At 39.2% G+C, this 14,292-nt stretch overlaps 2 protein-coding genes and 1 pseudogene across 3 annotated transcripts in view; 2 read left to right on the top strand and 1 right to left on the bottom strand.

The window, feature by feature from the left end:
* Positions 1-5,736, top strand: part of LOC127793807 (probable starch synthase 4, chloroplastic/amyloplastic) — a 60,292-nt gene extending 54,556 nt beyond the window's left edge. For both annotated transcript variants that reach the window (XM_052324544.1, XM_052324543.1), the window contains 4 exons: positions 2,097-2,246; positions 4,571-4,632; positions 4,727-4,802; positions 5,100-5,736. In XM_052324544.1, the coding sequence (XP_052180504.1) occupies positions 2,097-2,246; positions 4,571-4,632; positions 4,727-4,802; positions 5,100-5,279 (468 nt within the window). In that variant the 3' untranslated portion in view covers positions 5,280-5,736. The remainder of the gene's footprint in view (positions 1-2,096; positions 2,247-4,570; positions 4,633-4,726; positions 4,803-5,099) is intronic.
* A 471-nt stretch (positions 5,737-6,207) lies between these two features.
* On the bottom strand, positions 6,208-7,189 carry LOC127793808 (chlorophyll a-b binding protein of LHCII type 1-like). Its single transcript, XM_052324545.1, has one exon. It carries the CDS (start codon positions 7,180-7,182, stop codon positions 6,319-6,321), a length of 864 nt encoding a protein of 287 aa, XP_052180505.1. The 5' UTR covers positions 7,183-7,189; the 3' UTR covers positions 6,208-6,318.
* Positions 7,190-8,558: 1,369 nt separating this feature from the next.
* On the top strand, positions 8,559-13,504 carry LOC127794984 (chlorophyll a-b binding protein of LHCII type 1-like; annotated as a pseudogene).
* The last annotated feature ends 788 nt before the right edge of the window (positions 13,505-14,292 follow it).

The following is a 14,292-nucleotide window of genomic DNA, read 5'->3' as shown; positions in this document are numbered from 1 at the left end:
CTGGTATACATTGGTATCTCCCATTCACTCCATCTGATATTGTTGTTTTAATTCCCTGACAAAGGTGGGCTTGCAAATCTAGGGAGTTTTTTTTTTTTTTTTAAATGTACGTACTACCAAAAGATGATGTGAATAATGTTATTGGAATAGGCGTGAAAGAATCAGAGTGTGAACCACCTAGAAGACTAGCCATGCTGTGAAGGCCACAAAAAGTAGTATTGTGCACATCAAGTACTTTGTAAGCGGGAAGTCATTTATTCCTGTAACAAAAAACACAGAATTTAGATTATTAGGATAGGATTTGCTACTTACTATGTAATCCACCCACTTTCCCCCAACAAAAAAAATTAAAAATAAGAGAAAAACGAGTGCAACTTTTGCTAGTGGGTGTTGACCCCAGAAACAAGGTGATACCAAACTGGCTCTTGACTTTTATTTGACTAATATATATATATATTTTTGGTAAAATTGTTGCTTGTTAGAGACTTAGAATTGAACTTTTAATTTGGCTTGTATTAGAAATGTTGACCTTGTTTAGTTTGTTTTTATGGATAGTTTAATTTACTAAATCTTTTACATGTATAACTTAGATCCTATACAAATCAAATAAATGTTGGAAGGAATAAAAATAATAACATAAAAGATGAAGTTAACCCCTCTCTTTACAAACTTTAACTTTTAGATGAAGGTGGTTAATAATTCTTTCTTCTTTTTTTTCTCTTTTTGGTTAAGAAAGATCATAAAAGAGGAAGGTGGGGCAAGCAACGTACCAACTCCATCTGGGTGTGACCATGAGAGCCCTTCCTTGATAGGGAATGTTCAGTTTGAGCTGTCTCTACTGTTGGGAAGGCAAGCCCATCACCCTAGTCCCACTGCAGTGTACAGAGTCAGGCCTGTATCCATCACTCTTTTTGGTGTTATAATGTCATGGCTCTGGGTCATCCTGCAAGATAGGTTTACGGTTTGGACCCTAGACCCAGGGGACATAGGAGAACTCCTAAACTGCTGGGCTACCGTCACGGTGTAAAGTGTTTAATAGTTCAACTTGGTATTGAGTTAGGCAAATATTCTAAGTTCAAACCTCACCGTTAACCCGATGTTTAAATAGTTGCACATGTTTGGTGCACTTTTGCAGTTGAGTTTAATCACAAGTGAGGGCGTGTGTTGAACAATAAAAGTAATAATATAAAATTATCTTTGTGTATGCGCACATGTGCAAATTAAAGCTTTTAAATGAGTTGGCAGTTGACAATGAATTCATTTTTCCCCATATAAACCAAATGCATACCACTCAATCCAACTGAGAATGGACCTACCATGCACTTGGTAAAAAAAAAAAAAATAAGGAAAAAAGGGCTACCAGATATCAAATCACTTGGGATTTAATGATATCCATGAATTAAATTAATAAGGGTAACAAAGTTCACAAATTGAATTAGGTCAATTGAAAGGTAAATATGTGGCCTTAGAAATTTTTTTGACAAGTCATGTACAAAATTACGCAATCTGAATTATCTAATGCTACTTCAGGAATTTGTACTTAAGCAGAGCACAGATTTTCAGTAGGATTGGATCACATTGCCAATTGCTTTAGAATCAATGAACTGTTTTTTTTTTTTTTGATATGGATTCTAATTGTAGAATCACTTTTCGTTGATGAAGTTACTTCTGAGCTGAGTAGTTGGAGTTTCTGACATTTGTACAATTAGGCATAATATTAGGTTCCCCTCCCCCTCTCACCCTTCTGACTTTTCTTGTTGCAAGCGATTGATATGATGTTTACTTGCTCTCCATGCCCTTCTTGATAGAGTCGTCCACTCTGTCATGAAAGCAGTGGAAATACTCATGATACCTTTGCCAGCCAAGAGTTTGTATGTAATGCATGTGCCTGTTAAAGTTTTATTGCAAAGTTCCTGTTTTTATTGTAATTTCCTGCTGTAGTCCTTTGCTTTGCTGTACTTGCTTTTACTGCTAGTAAACCAGTTGTCTACAAATAGAAAGACTCAAACATCCTACTTCGTTCCACCTTGTCATTTTATTCTCTCTATAAAACATGTCAACTATGTCTTCTGATAAGTCTATTGTTTTTCCTGCAGAGGGAATTTGAGGATATTGCAAAACATTTCCAGAGTCATGAACAGATTAGGTTGATGTTGAAGTATGATGAGTCTCTTTCCCACTTAATTTATGCAGCATGTGACATGTTCATAATCCCATCTATCTTTGAGCCTTGTGGCCTTACACAGGTATGTTTCCAATCCTTCCAAAACCAAAAGTCTTCAACAGAGAAATGCGAATATGATGATGACAGTAGTCAGAATCCAAAAAATAATTACTAAAAAATGGTAATAATAGTAACAGTAGTTTTGTCACTATCATTTATCTAAAATAGTAATAATTATATGTAATATTACTGTTGTTTATTCCATCATTGTTATAATTTACCATTATATACAGAGAACTCTGTATGTGTATGTGTGCGTGTGTTTCTTTGCATTCTATGAAAGAACTAGATTTTTGATCAATTTATACATGTGCGTATTTTTAGCTTCTAAACCTTCAACATGGGTGTTGTATCAAGTAGCACCTACATTGTGTGTAAATGACAGTGAGAGAGGAAAGCGAACTCTGCGTTTTCTGTAGGATGTTCTATGATGTCATAACTAGATTTTTAATCAATTTAGAGGTGTGCATACTTTGGCTAATTGTTCGAAGTAGATTTTGTATCAAGTAGCAACTACACTGTGTGTAAAAGTCAGAATACTTGAAATAGACACCCATACACTAGGAGTTTTAACCGTTGCAATATTTTTCCTTTTTCCTCTGATTCAGTTTCTTAAATTGAACATAATCTATTTTCAAAGTCTTAATGGGCTGGGACATAGCTTTTGTGAAACCAGTTATTTTGATTTCTCATTTTTTCTCAGCTGTTTTATTTTCCCTTTTAGCTGTTAGTGTTCAATCAAATCCAGTGGAAGCATGGATTAGCCTAATTGGTTGTAGTTGAGGCTAAGGGCTATAATCTTTAGATAGTTGGACCAAGCCTAGTTAGAGGGTTGAGGCACAAGATACTGGCTCCCATTAATATGAATTCTATAAACATTCAATGTTGATAATACTCCTCAATTGACATGCTGCATCAATAGTTTAGAGTGAGGCAGAAGGGTGGCTTCAGCACCCCTTAGAAGCAACGTAGAAGAATGGTGCTTGAATATGGATACGCATTGATGTATTATTTTGTATGTGGACCAAGAAGCTAGGGTGAGATACTAGGGTTTGGCTAGGGACTGGCTTATCCAAAGAAAAAAGGGCTTAGGTTAGGGGTTCGGAATGTGTAAATGCGGTATAAAATTTAGGGGTACACATGAATATTTAGAATTTCAAAAGAAAGTTAACTGAAAATTGTTTGGATGATTGGTTGAGGCATTAATGGATGTGTTCAAAGAAATGAAAATTTCCTTTTATTTGTTTCTATTAATTTGGAAAACGCCCACGATGGTGTGTCTAGAGAGACAATGTATTCGGTCTTAGGAAAGATAAAGCTATAAATAGATATATTCTGGTGTAAGGGATGTTAGAAATACATGTATCACTATAACAAGAACAACTACAAGAAAACTGCTCAAACAAGAAATGGGATCCAGAAGGAAGAACCCAAGAAGTTTGGGATGGTAGCAAATTATGGAGAGGTTTGATTGAGGCAAGCATTCCTCCATATAGCTAAATACTAAATGGTTGTGAAATCTTAGGCCATCTCCAACGGCTTCCTATTTCAATTCGCCAAGCCAAATCTAGGGAGCCAACCCCAAAATCAGCCCTCCAACACTACTGGCCAAGCCAAATCTCAATCGCCAAAAATCTGGCGAAGTCGAAAATCACCCCCAACTGTGGCGAAGGAAACCCACGCTGAGGATCATCGCCATCTCAATGCGGAAGAGGCCGACCAGTGGAGGAAGATGAATCTCGACAACCAGATCAGGCGGAAGACGTCTCAACCACCAGATCTGGCGGTGGAAGACGAATCAACTAGCAGAGGCTATGGAAGTGGCAGCGGCGGCAATCAAATCCGGCAGAAGCGGCGGCGACCAGTTTTGGCGGAAGTAAATAAATAGAATTGAAGTTTATTAATATATAAATGAAATAGAGAGTGAAATAGAGAGTGAAATAGAGAAGAGAATAGGGAGTGTGGTTGGAGCACACAGTTTTCGAGGCAAAGTAAAAATAGGGAGTGAATTGTTTATAATATAATAGGGATTGAGATAGGGAAGTGGGTTGGAGATGGCCTTACCGTTTGCTAAGTTGACCTGATCTTTGTTATGATGAGATTGAACTTTGCCGCTTCTAAAGAACCAGATCTAAAGAACCAGAAATTTGTAGTATCAGTTAAATTGTGTCATATCACATATGGTGAAAGAAAACCTAGCTCTGTCCATTGGGCAGACAACTAAGCTGAATGGGAGTAGGATAAGAAGGTAAAACTGTATTCTTCTTGTAGAGCTAAAAAACTGGAGGAAGTTGGATGATTGGGAAGAAATATATATGCTTTATTTCATTTATTATCCTTTTGCAGATGATAGCAATGAGATATGGTTCTGTCCCAATAGCAAGAAAAACGGGGGGTTTAAATGACAGGTCAGTGATCATTGTTTTGATTATAAGATGAAACACCTTTCATTCAGTTGTCTTATTTGGAGAATTTTTTCCTAAATTCTTGATTCTTTTGCAGTGTTTTTGATGTTGATGATGATAGCATACCAGTGCAGTTTAGGAATGGATATACATTTTTAACACCTGATGAACAGGTAATTTTTTCAGTATACCCAACAAAAAAATGGATGTACATTTTTTATTTCTGTAACTAATGTTTTGTATACCCAACAAAACATTAGTTACAGAAAAAAGAAAACATAATATCACTATTGTGTAGTTAAAATTGCATGTTTAGCATACATGCATGTAAGATCTTGTTTCTTTGCAACGGCACCCTCGTACTGGAAGCATCACGCATGATATTTTTATTGTGGAATTTACCATAAGAACACGGAAATATTTGGTTTCTCTCTCATTTTGATGCTGGTGAATTTGATGAAAATTCACAGGGACTGAACGGTGCTCTGAAACGTGCATTTATGCACTATAAGAAAAGTAGTCAGAGTTGGCAACAACTCGTTCAGAAGGTCATGAATATTGACTTCAGTTGGGACTCATCAGCATTGCAGTATGAAGAGCTTTATGAGAAGTCTGTGGCTAGAGCAAGGGCATTAGCAAGTCGCGTTTGATTTCTGTTTCGGTATTTACGGACATCCCTGGTGCCAGAATTGAGATTTTCACGCAAACCTGTTCAGCAAATTGAATAGTATCTGGGAACTGGATGAAATGAGATATGATTGTTGCCCCACCGATTAAAACGACTAGTGGGAACTGTAGCAAGTACACTATACATCCACAACGGAGAGGAAAAAGCTTTCGCGTATGAATCTTGCAATGATTGAGGTCAAGTCAAGATTTTTATTTCTATCCACCTCCACTATTTTGGTTCTTTTAACCTCCCATGATATCCATTCATTTGTACATATAAATACACCTCAATCTTGCAGCTGATGTACATTCCACTTCATATTGTTCAGAATGAATTGGTCCAACGCCTGTGATACAATATTCTCCTGTCAAACATGTACAACTTGTATACTTAAAAACATACGACACTGAGCCATTACCATGTTGGTTTTCCTTGTTCGTTGTACTTTCTTCAATCTTGCGAGTTTGTATTACTATTTTCCTGTTTTGGCTGTGAATCTAATGATTACATGTAGGGAGTTTTCATACAGGGGAAAAAAAAAAAAAAAAAAACCTTGTCAAAGCGGCTTATAATTGTAAAAATGTGTTGCAATAATGCTTTGAAGACTATTTTCTCCTTTCCCCCAACTTTCTATGTTTCTTTTTTTTTTATTAAGTAGGATTATATGGTTTGGGACTTTGGCAAAATAATCAATTGGATGCTGTTCTGTGGTCACTAATGAAATTGGCACCCTCCATTTCATTATTGTTCCTTCTCAATTTTTACTGGCTAGCTCCATCTAGTTTGTATTTGGATAAATGTTAGCAGAATATACTTTGAAACAATTATTAGTTAGAGTGCATGTTTAAATGTTGTTTTAGCATTTATGATGTGTGTAAATGGCCTAATGGAAAGAAAGCAGAAACAAGTTTTGCCAGCACAAATGACAATCAAATTGCAAGTTGAGCGGTACACAATGTACAATATTTAACGCTCATTTCACATCATCATCAAACAATACAAGGAGTCCTTTCTCACGTTCACTTTCCAGGGACGAAGTTGGTGGCATAAGCCCAAGCATTGTTGTTTACAGGGTCAGCAAGGTGGTCAGCCAGGTTCTCCAATGGCCCCTTTCCAGTAACAATGGCCTGAACGAAGAATCCGAACATGGAGAACATGGCGAGTCTGCCATTCTTGATCTCCTTCACCTTGAGCTCGGCAAAGGCCTCTGGGTCATCAGCAAGCCCCAACGGGTCGAAGCTGCCACCGGGGTAGAGTGGGTCGGTCACCTCTCCGAGGGGCCCGCCGGCGATACGGTAACCCTCGACGGCACCCATCAAGATAACCTGGCAAGCCCAGATGGCCAAAATGCTTTGGGCGTGGATCAAGCTCGGGTTGCCCAGGTAATCCAACCCACCCTCACTGAAGATCTGGGCACCGGCCTTGAACCACACGGCCTCGCCGAACTTGACGCCGTTACGGGCCAAAAGCTCGGGGAAAACGCACCCGAGGGCTCCGAGCATGGCCCATCTGCAGTGGATCACCTCCAGCTCCCGGTTCTTGGCGAAGGTTTCTGGGTCAGCCGAAAGCCCAGCAGTGTCCCAGCCATAGTCACCGGGAAACTCACCGGTTAGGTAGGACGGGGGCTCGCCGGAGAGTGGGCCCAAGTACTTGACTCTGTCCGGGCCGTACCACGGGCTACCGGATGGCCCTGGCCTGCCACCGGTTTTCCTCATGCTGACTCTGCCATTGCCGAGAAGCTCCGGGGCAGATGGAGCTAGTTTCACGGCCTTTCCGGCGAAAGATGGAGATGAGAGAGCCATTGTAGAGGCGGCCATTGGACTAAGGAATGCAAAAGAAGAGCTGCCGATGGGGTTGTGGTGGTGGTGGTGGTGAATTTTCATTGAAGGCCTTGTTTATATATACGAGTGAGTAGCTATCTAGGACGAGCAAGGGACGGTCCTTATCTTTGAATATCTCTATCTGAATTCTCATTGGGTGATAGCATTTTGAGAGCTTCATATTGCTTACCTATTTGGCAATGTCCACACCGCTATCATATCAGCCATGGAATTGGGATTTTCCAGCTGCTTATTATTATTATTATTATTTTGCATCAAGAATCACATGCGATGTGTTGCAACTTCTTTCCATCCACCAATGGCAAATGGCCACTTGTAATAACAGATAGTGTTATAGATGCTGGGACTTAGAAGAAAGAGAAAAGCGTATATGATATAATTTCATGGCAGCCTCATCTTATATAAAAAATAAATAAAGAAATTGAATATATGTGGCCAATGGGCAATGGCCATGGCAAATTGGCAATTGATGATTGATTGGGACCAGAAACATGGGTGGTGGAAAATCCTTAACTTTCCATGCTACGTGTTCTCTCAAATCTAATGAACTAAGTTTGAGCTTTACAGTTGGTCAATCAATTCAATTGATGATATTTTAACCATGGGTTGTTTGGTGAGCCAGAAAATTGCCAGGAATTAAACTTGGAAAATCTTGCTTTCTGGTGAGAAAGACGCAAAAAAAGCAGACAAGTCTTGGAGATGTTACCACGAAGGAAATTGTAACCTTACATACTTTTCTGCAATCAACCAAATATTACTAGTTATAATTAAGTCACAGTCTTCAACGTTTGGAGAAAATGCTCAATATCAGGGTAAAAAAGTCATCAAGTTTTACATGATATTATACTGTCAAATAACATTTTGTTACAATATTACGCCTACAGTTTTAGAATTCAAAATTAATGTCTAATTAAGACTAACATTAATTCTTACGAGATTAACATTGTATTAACATGGAGTACTTTTAATATACCTTCGTCTAAATTCAAGAATTTTCTAGTAATGGCTAAGTTTCCTGTGAGATAGATCATAGATGCATCCGCCATATTGCTGAATTGTGGATTAGAAGGTGCCAAGTGGAGGAAAGCAAAGACAAATAGAATCTTGACACCCAATAGAGATGGAGAGAAAGATTTCGCCCGGATTAGGAGACAAAACTCTCTCTCTCTCTCTCTCTCTCAAATTTTGTATAGGATCATGCTACATGTACACCATTTTTGTACATCTTGAGCTACACAAGGGGTATTATGACCAAAATACCCTGCGCCTCTCCATGAGCCTCACGCGCCTCTATGCGCCTCATGAGGGGTTTTTTGTCATAATACTCCATTTTGTAGCCCAAGGTGTACAAAATGGGTGTACCAATAGCATTTTCCTTTTGTATAAATACCCACAACCCGGCTTCTCTCCTCCACCACCATTTGCTTCTTCCTTCAACTTCAACTTCAACTTCAAACTACTGCTTCAAGAGCCCATCTTCATCAATGGCTGCCTCTACAATGGCTCTCTCATCTCCATCTTTTGCCGGAAAGGCCGTGAAACTAGCTCCATCTGCCCCGGAGCTTCTCGGCAATGGCAGAGTCAGCATGAGGAAAACCGGTGGCAGGCCAGCGCCACCCAGTAGCCCGTGGTACGGCCCGGACAGAGTCAAGTACTTGGGCCCACTCTCCGGCGAGCCCCCGTCCTACCTAACCGGTGAGTTTCCCGGTGACTATGGCTGGGACACTGCTGGGCTCTCGGCTGACCCAGAAACCTTCGCCAAGAACCGGGAGCTGGAGGTGATCCACTGCAGATGGGCCATGCTCGGAGCCCTCGGGTGCGTTTTCCCCGAGCTTTTGGCCCGTAACGGCGTCAAGTTCGGCGAGGCCGTGTGGTTCAAGGCCGGTGCCCAGATCTTCAGTGAGGGTGGGTTGGATTACCTGGGCAACCCGAGCTTGATCCACGCCCAAAGCATTTTGGCCATCTGGGCTTGCCAGGTTATCTTGATGGGTGCCGTCGAGGGTTACCGTATCGCCGGCGGGCCCCTCGGAGAGGTGACCGACCCACTCTACCCCGGTGGCAGCTTCGACCCGTTGGGGCTTGCTGATGACCCAGAGGCCTTTGCCGAGCTCAAGGTTAAGGAGATCAAGAATGGCAGACTTGCCATGTTCTCTATGTTCGGATTCTTCGTTCAGGCCATTGTTACTGGAAAGGGGCCATTGGAGAACCTGGCTGACCACCTTGCTGACCCTGTAAACAACAATGCTTGGGCTTATGCCACCAACTTCGTCCCTGGAAAGTGAGAGAAAATCACAGAAGAAAAGGTGAAGAAATTATAAGGGAACGATTGAATTGTGGGTTCATGAATAGATTTTGCAATCACGTACGCGAGTGAGAATTTAGTGGGAAAGTGTAACGAGTGATGTAAATTGCTCAGCCAGATTGGCTATGTAGCATTATCCTTGCTTTTTTACTGCAGAAAATGTCCGTTGTACATCCGTGTTCAATGGGGGCATGGTTAGTTATCATTAAATTTGATCTTTCATTCAATTAAGAGCCAAGCTCTTGCTATCTCTTCAGAGAAGGGAATACAAAAAAAATATTATAATAACTCTTATAAATTGAAGTAAAATATTATAAATTTGGATAAAATTATTATACATTTTTGTATGTCACGATCAATTTGTGAGAATTATTTGTTAAACTTATTTTTAGATATAATATTTCTCATTTTAATAAATATTGAGATGTCTGTGGAAACAAAAATACTGTCCCTCAATAGTGAAAAGAAGAGAACTCAGTGGAAAAGCCCAAACAATGAATTACATGTACCACGGATCACGAGCACTAGAAATTGTGAGGGGGCTACTATATATAGAAATCCCCTTAGGAGGATGTAAAAATGAAAATTTGGGATGATTCATGAAAATTTTTGTAATTGAATTAAAGAAGAAAAAATAAATGAAGGTAAATTTATTTATCATAGGTTAGTTCTGGCAATTATATTTATATGAAAGGGATTAGAAGAAGAAGAAGAAGAAGAAGAAGAAAAGAAGAAAAGAAAATGAAAGGGTCATGGAGGCTGACCACCATTGGGCCAATCATGCACAAAATTATGGCTTAGGAGGGAATTAGCCCATTAGGGCTTTTTTCTTGGTATAAAGGCATAAGTAAAGGGCGTTAGGGTTTCTCGAGCTAGCAAGTGGCCAGCTTTTTAGCGTTGTGCATGATTCTATTTTAAAAAAAAAAAAAAAAAAAAAATCGAACAGAGTCAAAAAAAACCTATTTGAGGGAGGAAAAAGTTAAAAAGAATTCCGAATAGCTTAATTTGATTTTTTATTTTTTTTATTTATAACTCAGACTACACATCTAAATATTAATATAACTAAACTCTTACAATAACATCAAGCTTGTGATGAGAAATAATGGCTGCAATATACGTTACAAATCTACTAGCCTGTTTGGCTAAGCATTTTTTTTTTAAAAGCTTTTAAATTGCTCAACTTTTAAGTGATTTAAAACTTTTAAGTTAGATAACGTTTAAGTTGATAATATGTTTGAATAAATGTGTTTTTAAACTATCAATTAATAATAGTTATATGTTTAGTTTAAAAAAATTGATAAGTTATCAAAATTTGATAAAAAAACAAAAATATACATGTTAAATAATACAAATAAAAGACATAAAAATACTAATTTCTAATAAAATTAAATTATAAATTAATGTATAATGATAAAATTTTATCATTAGTTGTTGATAAATTATATATAATTATTAAAAAAATACTAATATAATATATATGTTACATATATATATACATATACATATATACACCCATAGAGAGGCGATCATAGGCGATGGAAGTAGCGAATGACTGGCAATGGAGACTAGAAATGAAGGACAACTACCAATGGAGGAGGAAGCGGCGAACGCAGGGGGTGGAAGTTGGAGGCAACAGCCAACAACGACGGTGGAATTGAAGGCAACGACAGACGATGACGGCCGCAGCTAGCGAGAGTCGAGGAAGACAATAGATTATGTAGATGAAATGAGATAGGTAGATTAGAATTTCAAAAATTATGTGAGGGTAAATATGTCTTTTGTTTGGTCAACACAATAAACTCCTAGCACAACGTTTTTTAAAAAGTTGAAGGTAAGAAGTTTTTGTAAATCAGCTTTTAAGTTAAATAGTAGTGCATAAGTTTTTAGTGTTGTCAAATATTTTAAAAAAATAATTTACACAATTTATAAACTAAGCTAAATGAATAGCTTATAAGTAGCCAAACTCCTTAGCCAAACATGCCCTACAACATGGTGCTATCTCTTTTAAGAAGAAAACTAAAACCAAAAAAGCAAGTTAATGGATGGTGGTCTTGCTTCGTAACCCCCTCCAGTGATGGCTGGTGCTTACTGGCTGCCAGTTGCCACTACTTGATTTGGTACAATAATATTAATAGAGTGAGAGAGAGTTCAATATCAAGTTTGTGAGAACTGAGAGTTAGGATGGGGGCCAGTAAACGCATTGAATGAGAAAACGAAGCCATCTGTGTAGAGCTTCACTCGAGGCATTAGCTTTGTTTTGAGAAGATTGATACATGGAGTAAGGGGGAGGAAAATAAATGAGTAATTAAAGTACTGAATGAAAAACTTTATAAAGGATTTAATCGATTGAATTTGAGAGTAATATGGAAAGAGCGATTAAAATAGATTAACATTTAAGTTTTTAATAGCATTAATTAATTCATATTTTATCAGAGCTTATTAATTAATTGATGAAATAAATAACATTAAACAAAAATAACTATAGTTACTGTTTCTTTCTTTCTTTCTTTCTTTTTCCTAAGATTTGTTACAGTTTCCATTATGATATTTAATATCCGCTAGAGGTGTTTGCAGTTTTCCTTTCTGGCATTCCCGGTTACCAGGAAGAAAGATTTTCTGACTAATTTTCTGACTCGCCAAACAACCCATGGGGAAGATATTATCAGCTGAATTGATTGACTAAGAAGAGTAGTTTGCTTTCAGAAAACACACAGCATGGGAAAGCATTTTCCACCACCCATCTCATTGGTCCCGATCAAGCCACATATACATTTCATAGCTAGGATGCAATTTTCTCTTCCTAAGTTCCAAGATATAACACTATCTAATATTACAAACGTGGCCATATGCCATTGGTGGATGGAATGAAGTTGAAGCACTGTACGAGATTTTTGATAGATACGCGATATACAGAATATGTGCTTCCATGGTGTAGAGATTGCCAAATGGATAGATATGCAATATATATCAATCAAGCCCCCAAAATGCCATCAACCAATCAGAATGCAGATAGAGATATTCTCAGATAAGGTCCGTTGGCTCTCCAATTGGTACAAATACAAGCAACCTTCTTGCTGTGGAAACTTAAGCCGCCACCACACCATCAGCATCAGAGTTTCATTCATCAGTTTCAATGGCTGCCTCTACAATGGCTCTCTCATCTCCATCTTTCGCCGGAAAGGCCGTGAAACTAGCTCCATCTGCCCCGGAGCTTCTCGGCAATGGCAGAGTCAGCATGAGGAAAACCGGTGGCAGGCCAGCGCCACCCAGTAGCCCGTGGTACGGCCCGGACAGAGTCAAGTACTTGGGCCCACTCTCCGGCGAGCCCCCGTCCTACCTCACCGGTGAGTTTCCCGGTGACTATGGCTGGGACACTGCTGGGCTCTCGGCTGACCCAGAAACCTTCGCCAAGAACCGGGAGCTGGAGGTGATCCACTGCAGATGGGCCATGCTCGGAGCCCTCGGGTGCGTTTTCCCCGAGCTTTTGGCCCGTAACGGCGTCAAGTTCGGCGAGGCCGTGTGGTTCAAGGCCGGTGCCCAGATCTTCAGTGAGGGTGGGTTGGATTACCTGGGCAACCCGAGCTTGATCCACGCCCAAAGCATTTTGGCCATCTGGGCTTGCCAGGTTATCTTGATGGGTGCCGTCGAGGGTTACCGTATCGCCGGCGGGCCCCTCGGAGAGGTGACCGACCCACTCTACCCCGGTGGCAGCTTCGACCCGTTGGGGCTTGCTGATGACCCAGAGGCCTTTGCCGAGCTCAAGGTGAAGGAGATCAAGAATGGCAGACTTGCCATGTTCTCCATGTTCGGATTCTTCGTTCAGGCCATTGTTACTGGAAAGGGGCCATTGGAGAACCTGGCTGACCACCTTGCTGACCCTGTTAACAACAATGCTTGGGCTTACGCCACCAACTTTGTTCCCGGAAAGTGAGAGAAAATCACAGATGAAAAATCTGAGAAAGTAAAGGTTGAGCCGTGGGTTCATGAGAGTGAAATTTGAGGAAGTCTGGGTGATGTAAATTCCTTTGCATTAATGCAGAAAATATCAGTTGTGATGTTCAATGGAGGAAATTAATGCTTCCCATTAAATTTAATCTTTCATTCTGCTAAGAAGAAGGAAGAAAAGAAAAGCTCAAGCAGATCAATACTCATTACAGGAAGCTCATTAATTAATTCCTAATCCAATTATCTGAGTTTGATAAACCAGGCATATAAGGAAGCTCATACATTGTCGCTTAAATCCCTCTCGACTACATACTTTCCAAATCCTTTATAACTAAATTCAGTTTTTACTGGGGCCAATATTAATTTGGTTTCAAAGTTGTTTAGTTTAATTGATTACCAAACAATTGGAACTAAAATCCCTCTGGTTCGATCCAAGTAGGTTGAACTAAACAACAATTTCCAAACCCTTTTTGATCTATAAAAGGGATGTATAATAACTTAAATCCCTCTCCAAACCCACCCTTATGATCTATAAAAGGAGTTGAAATTTACGGGTCAAATTTTGCAAAGCATGTGAAATTCAGTTTGGTTGTTGGGCTGGATGAACTTACCTATCAAATAAGTGAAGTCACGCTTGGCCCAACAATGTAGTGGCATGGCCTGACTTGACCCAACCCCTAGTGTGCTTCACTAGTTTCAAATTAAAAAAAATAAAAATAAATAAGAACTAATTAAAAGATACAACATTAATAAATTCAACAGTTCTTTTGTTTATATAATTTTATTACTTTGATTGAAGAGACAACTTCATCTTCTCCTATATAAACTTTGAAGAAATTATTATATTATTTACGTCAAACAAATTTTATGTTATTTCACCTAAATTTGCAAGAAATATGAGTTTT

Source organism: Diospyros lotus, chromosome 2, assembly GCF_014633365.1.
Source record: "Diospyros lotus cultivar Yz01 chromosome 2, ASM1463336v1, whole genome shotgun sequence".
Lineage (NCBI taxonomy): Eukaryota > Viridiplantae > Streptophyta > Magnoliopsida > Ericales > Ebenaceae > Diospyros > Diospyros lotus.
This window is presented reverse-complemented; position numbering and strand designations above follow the sequence as displayed.

Coding starts and splice junctions, on each gene's coding strand:
- LOC127793808 (XM_052324545.1), bottom strand. CDS start 7,182: ATGAAAATTCACCACCACCACCACCACAACCCCATCGGCAGCTCTTCT.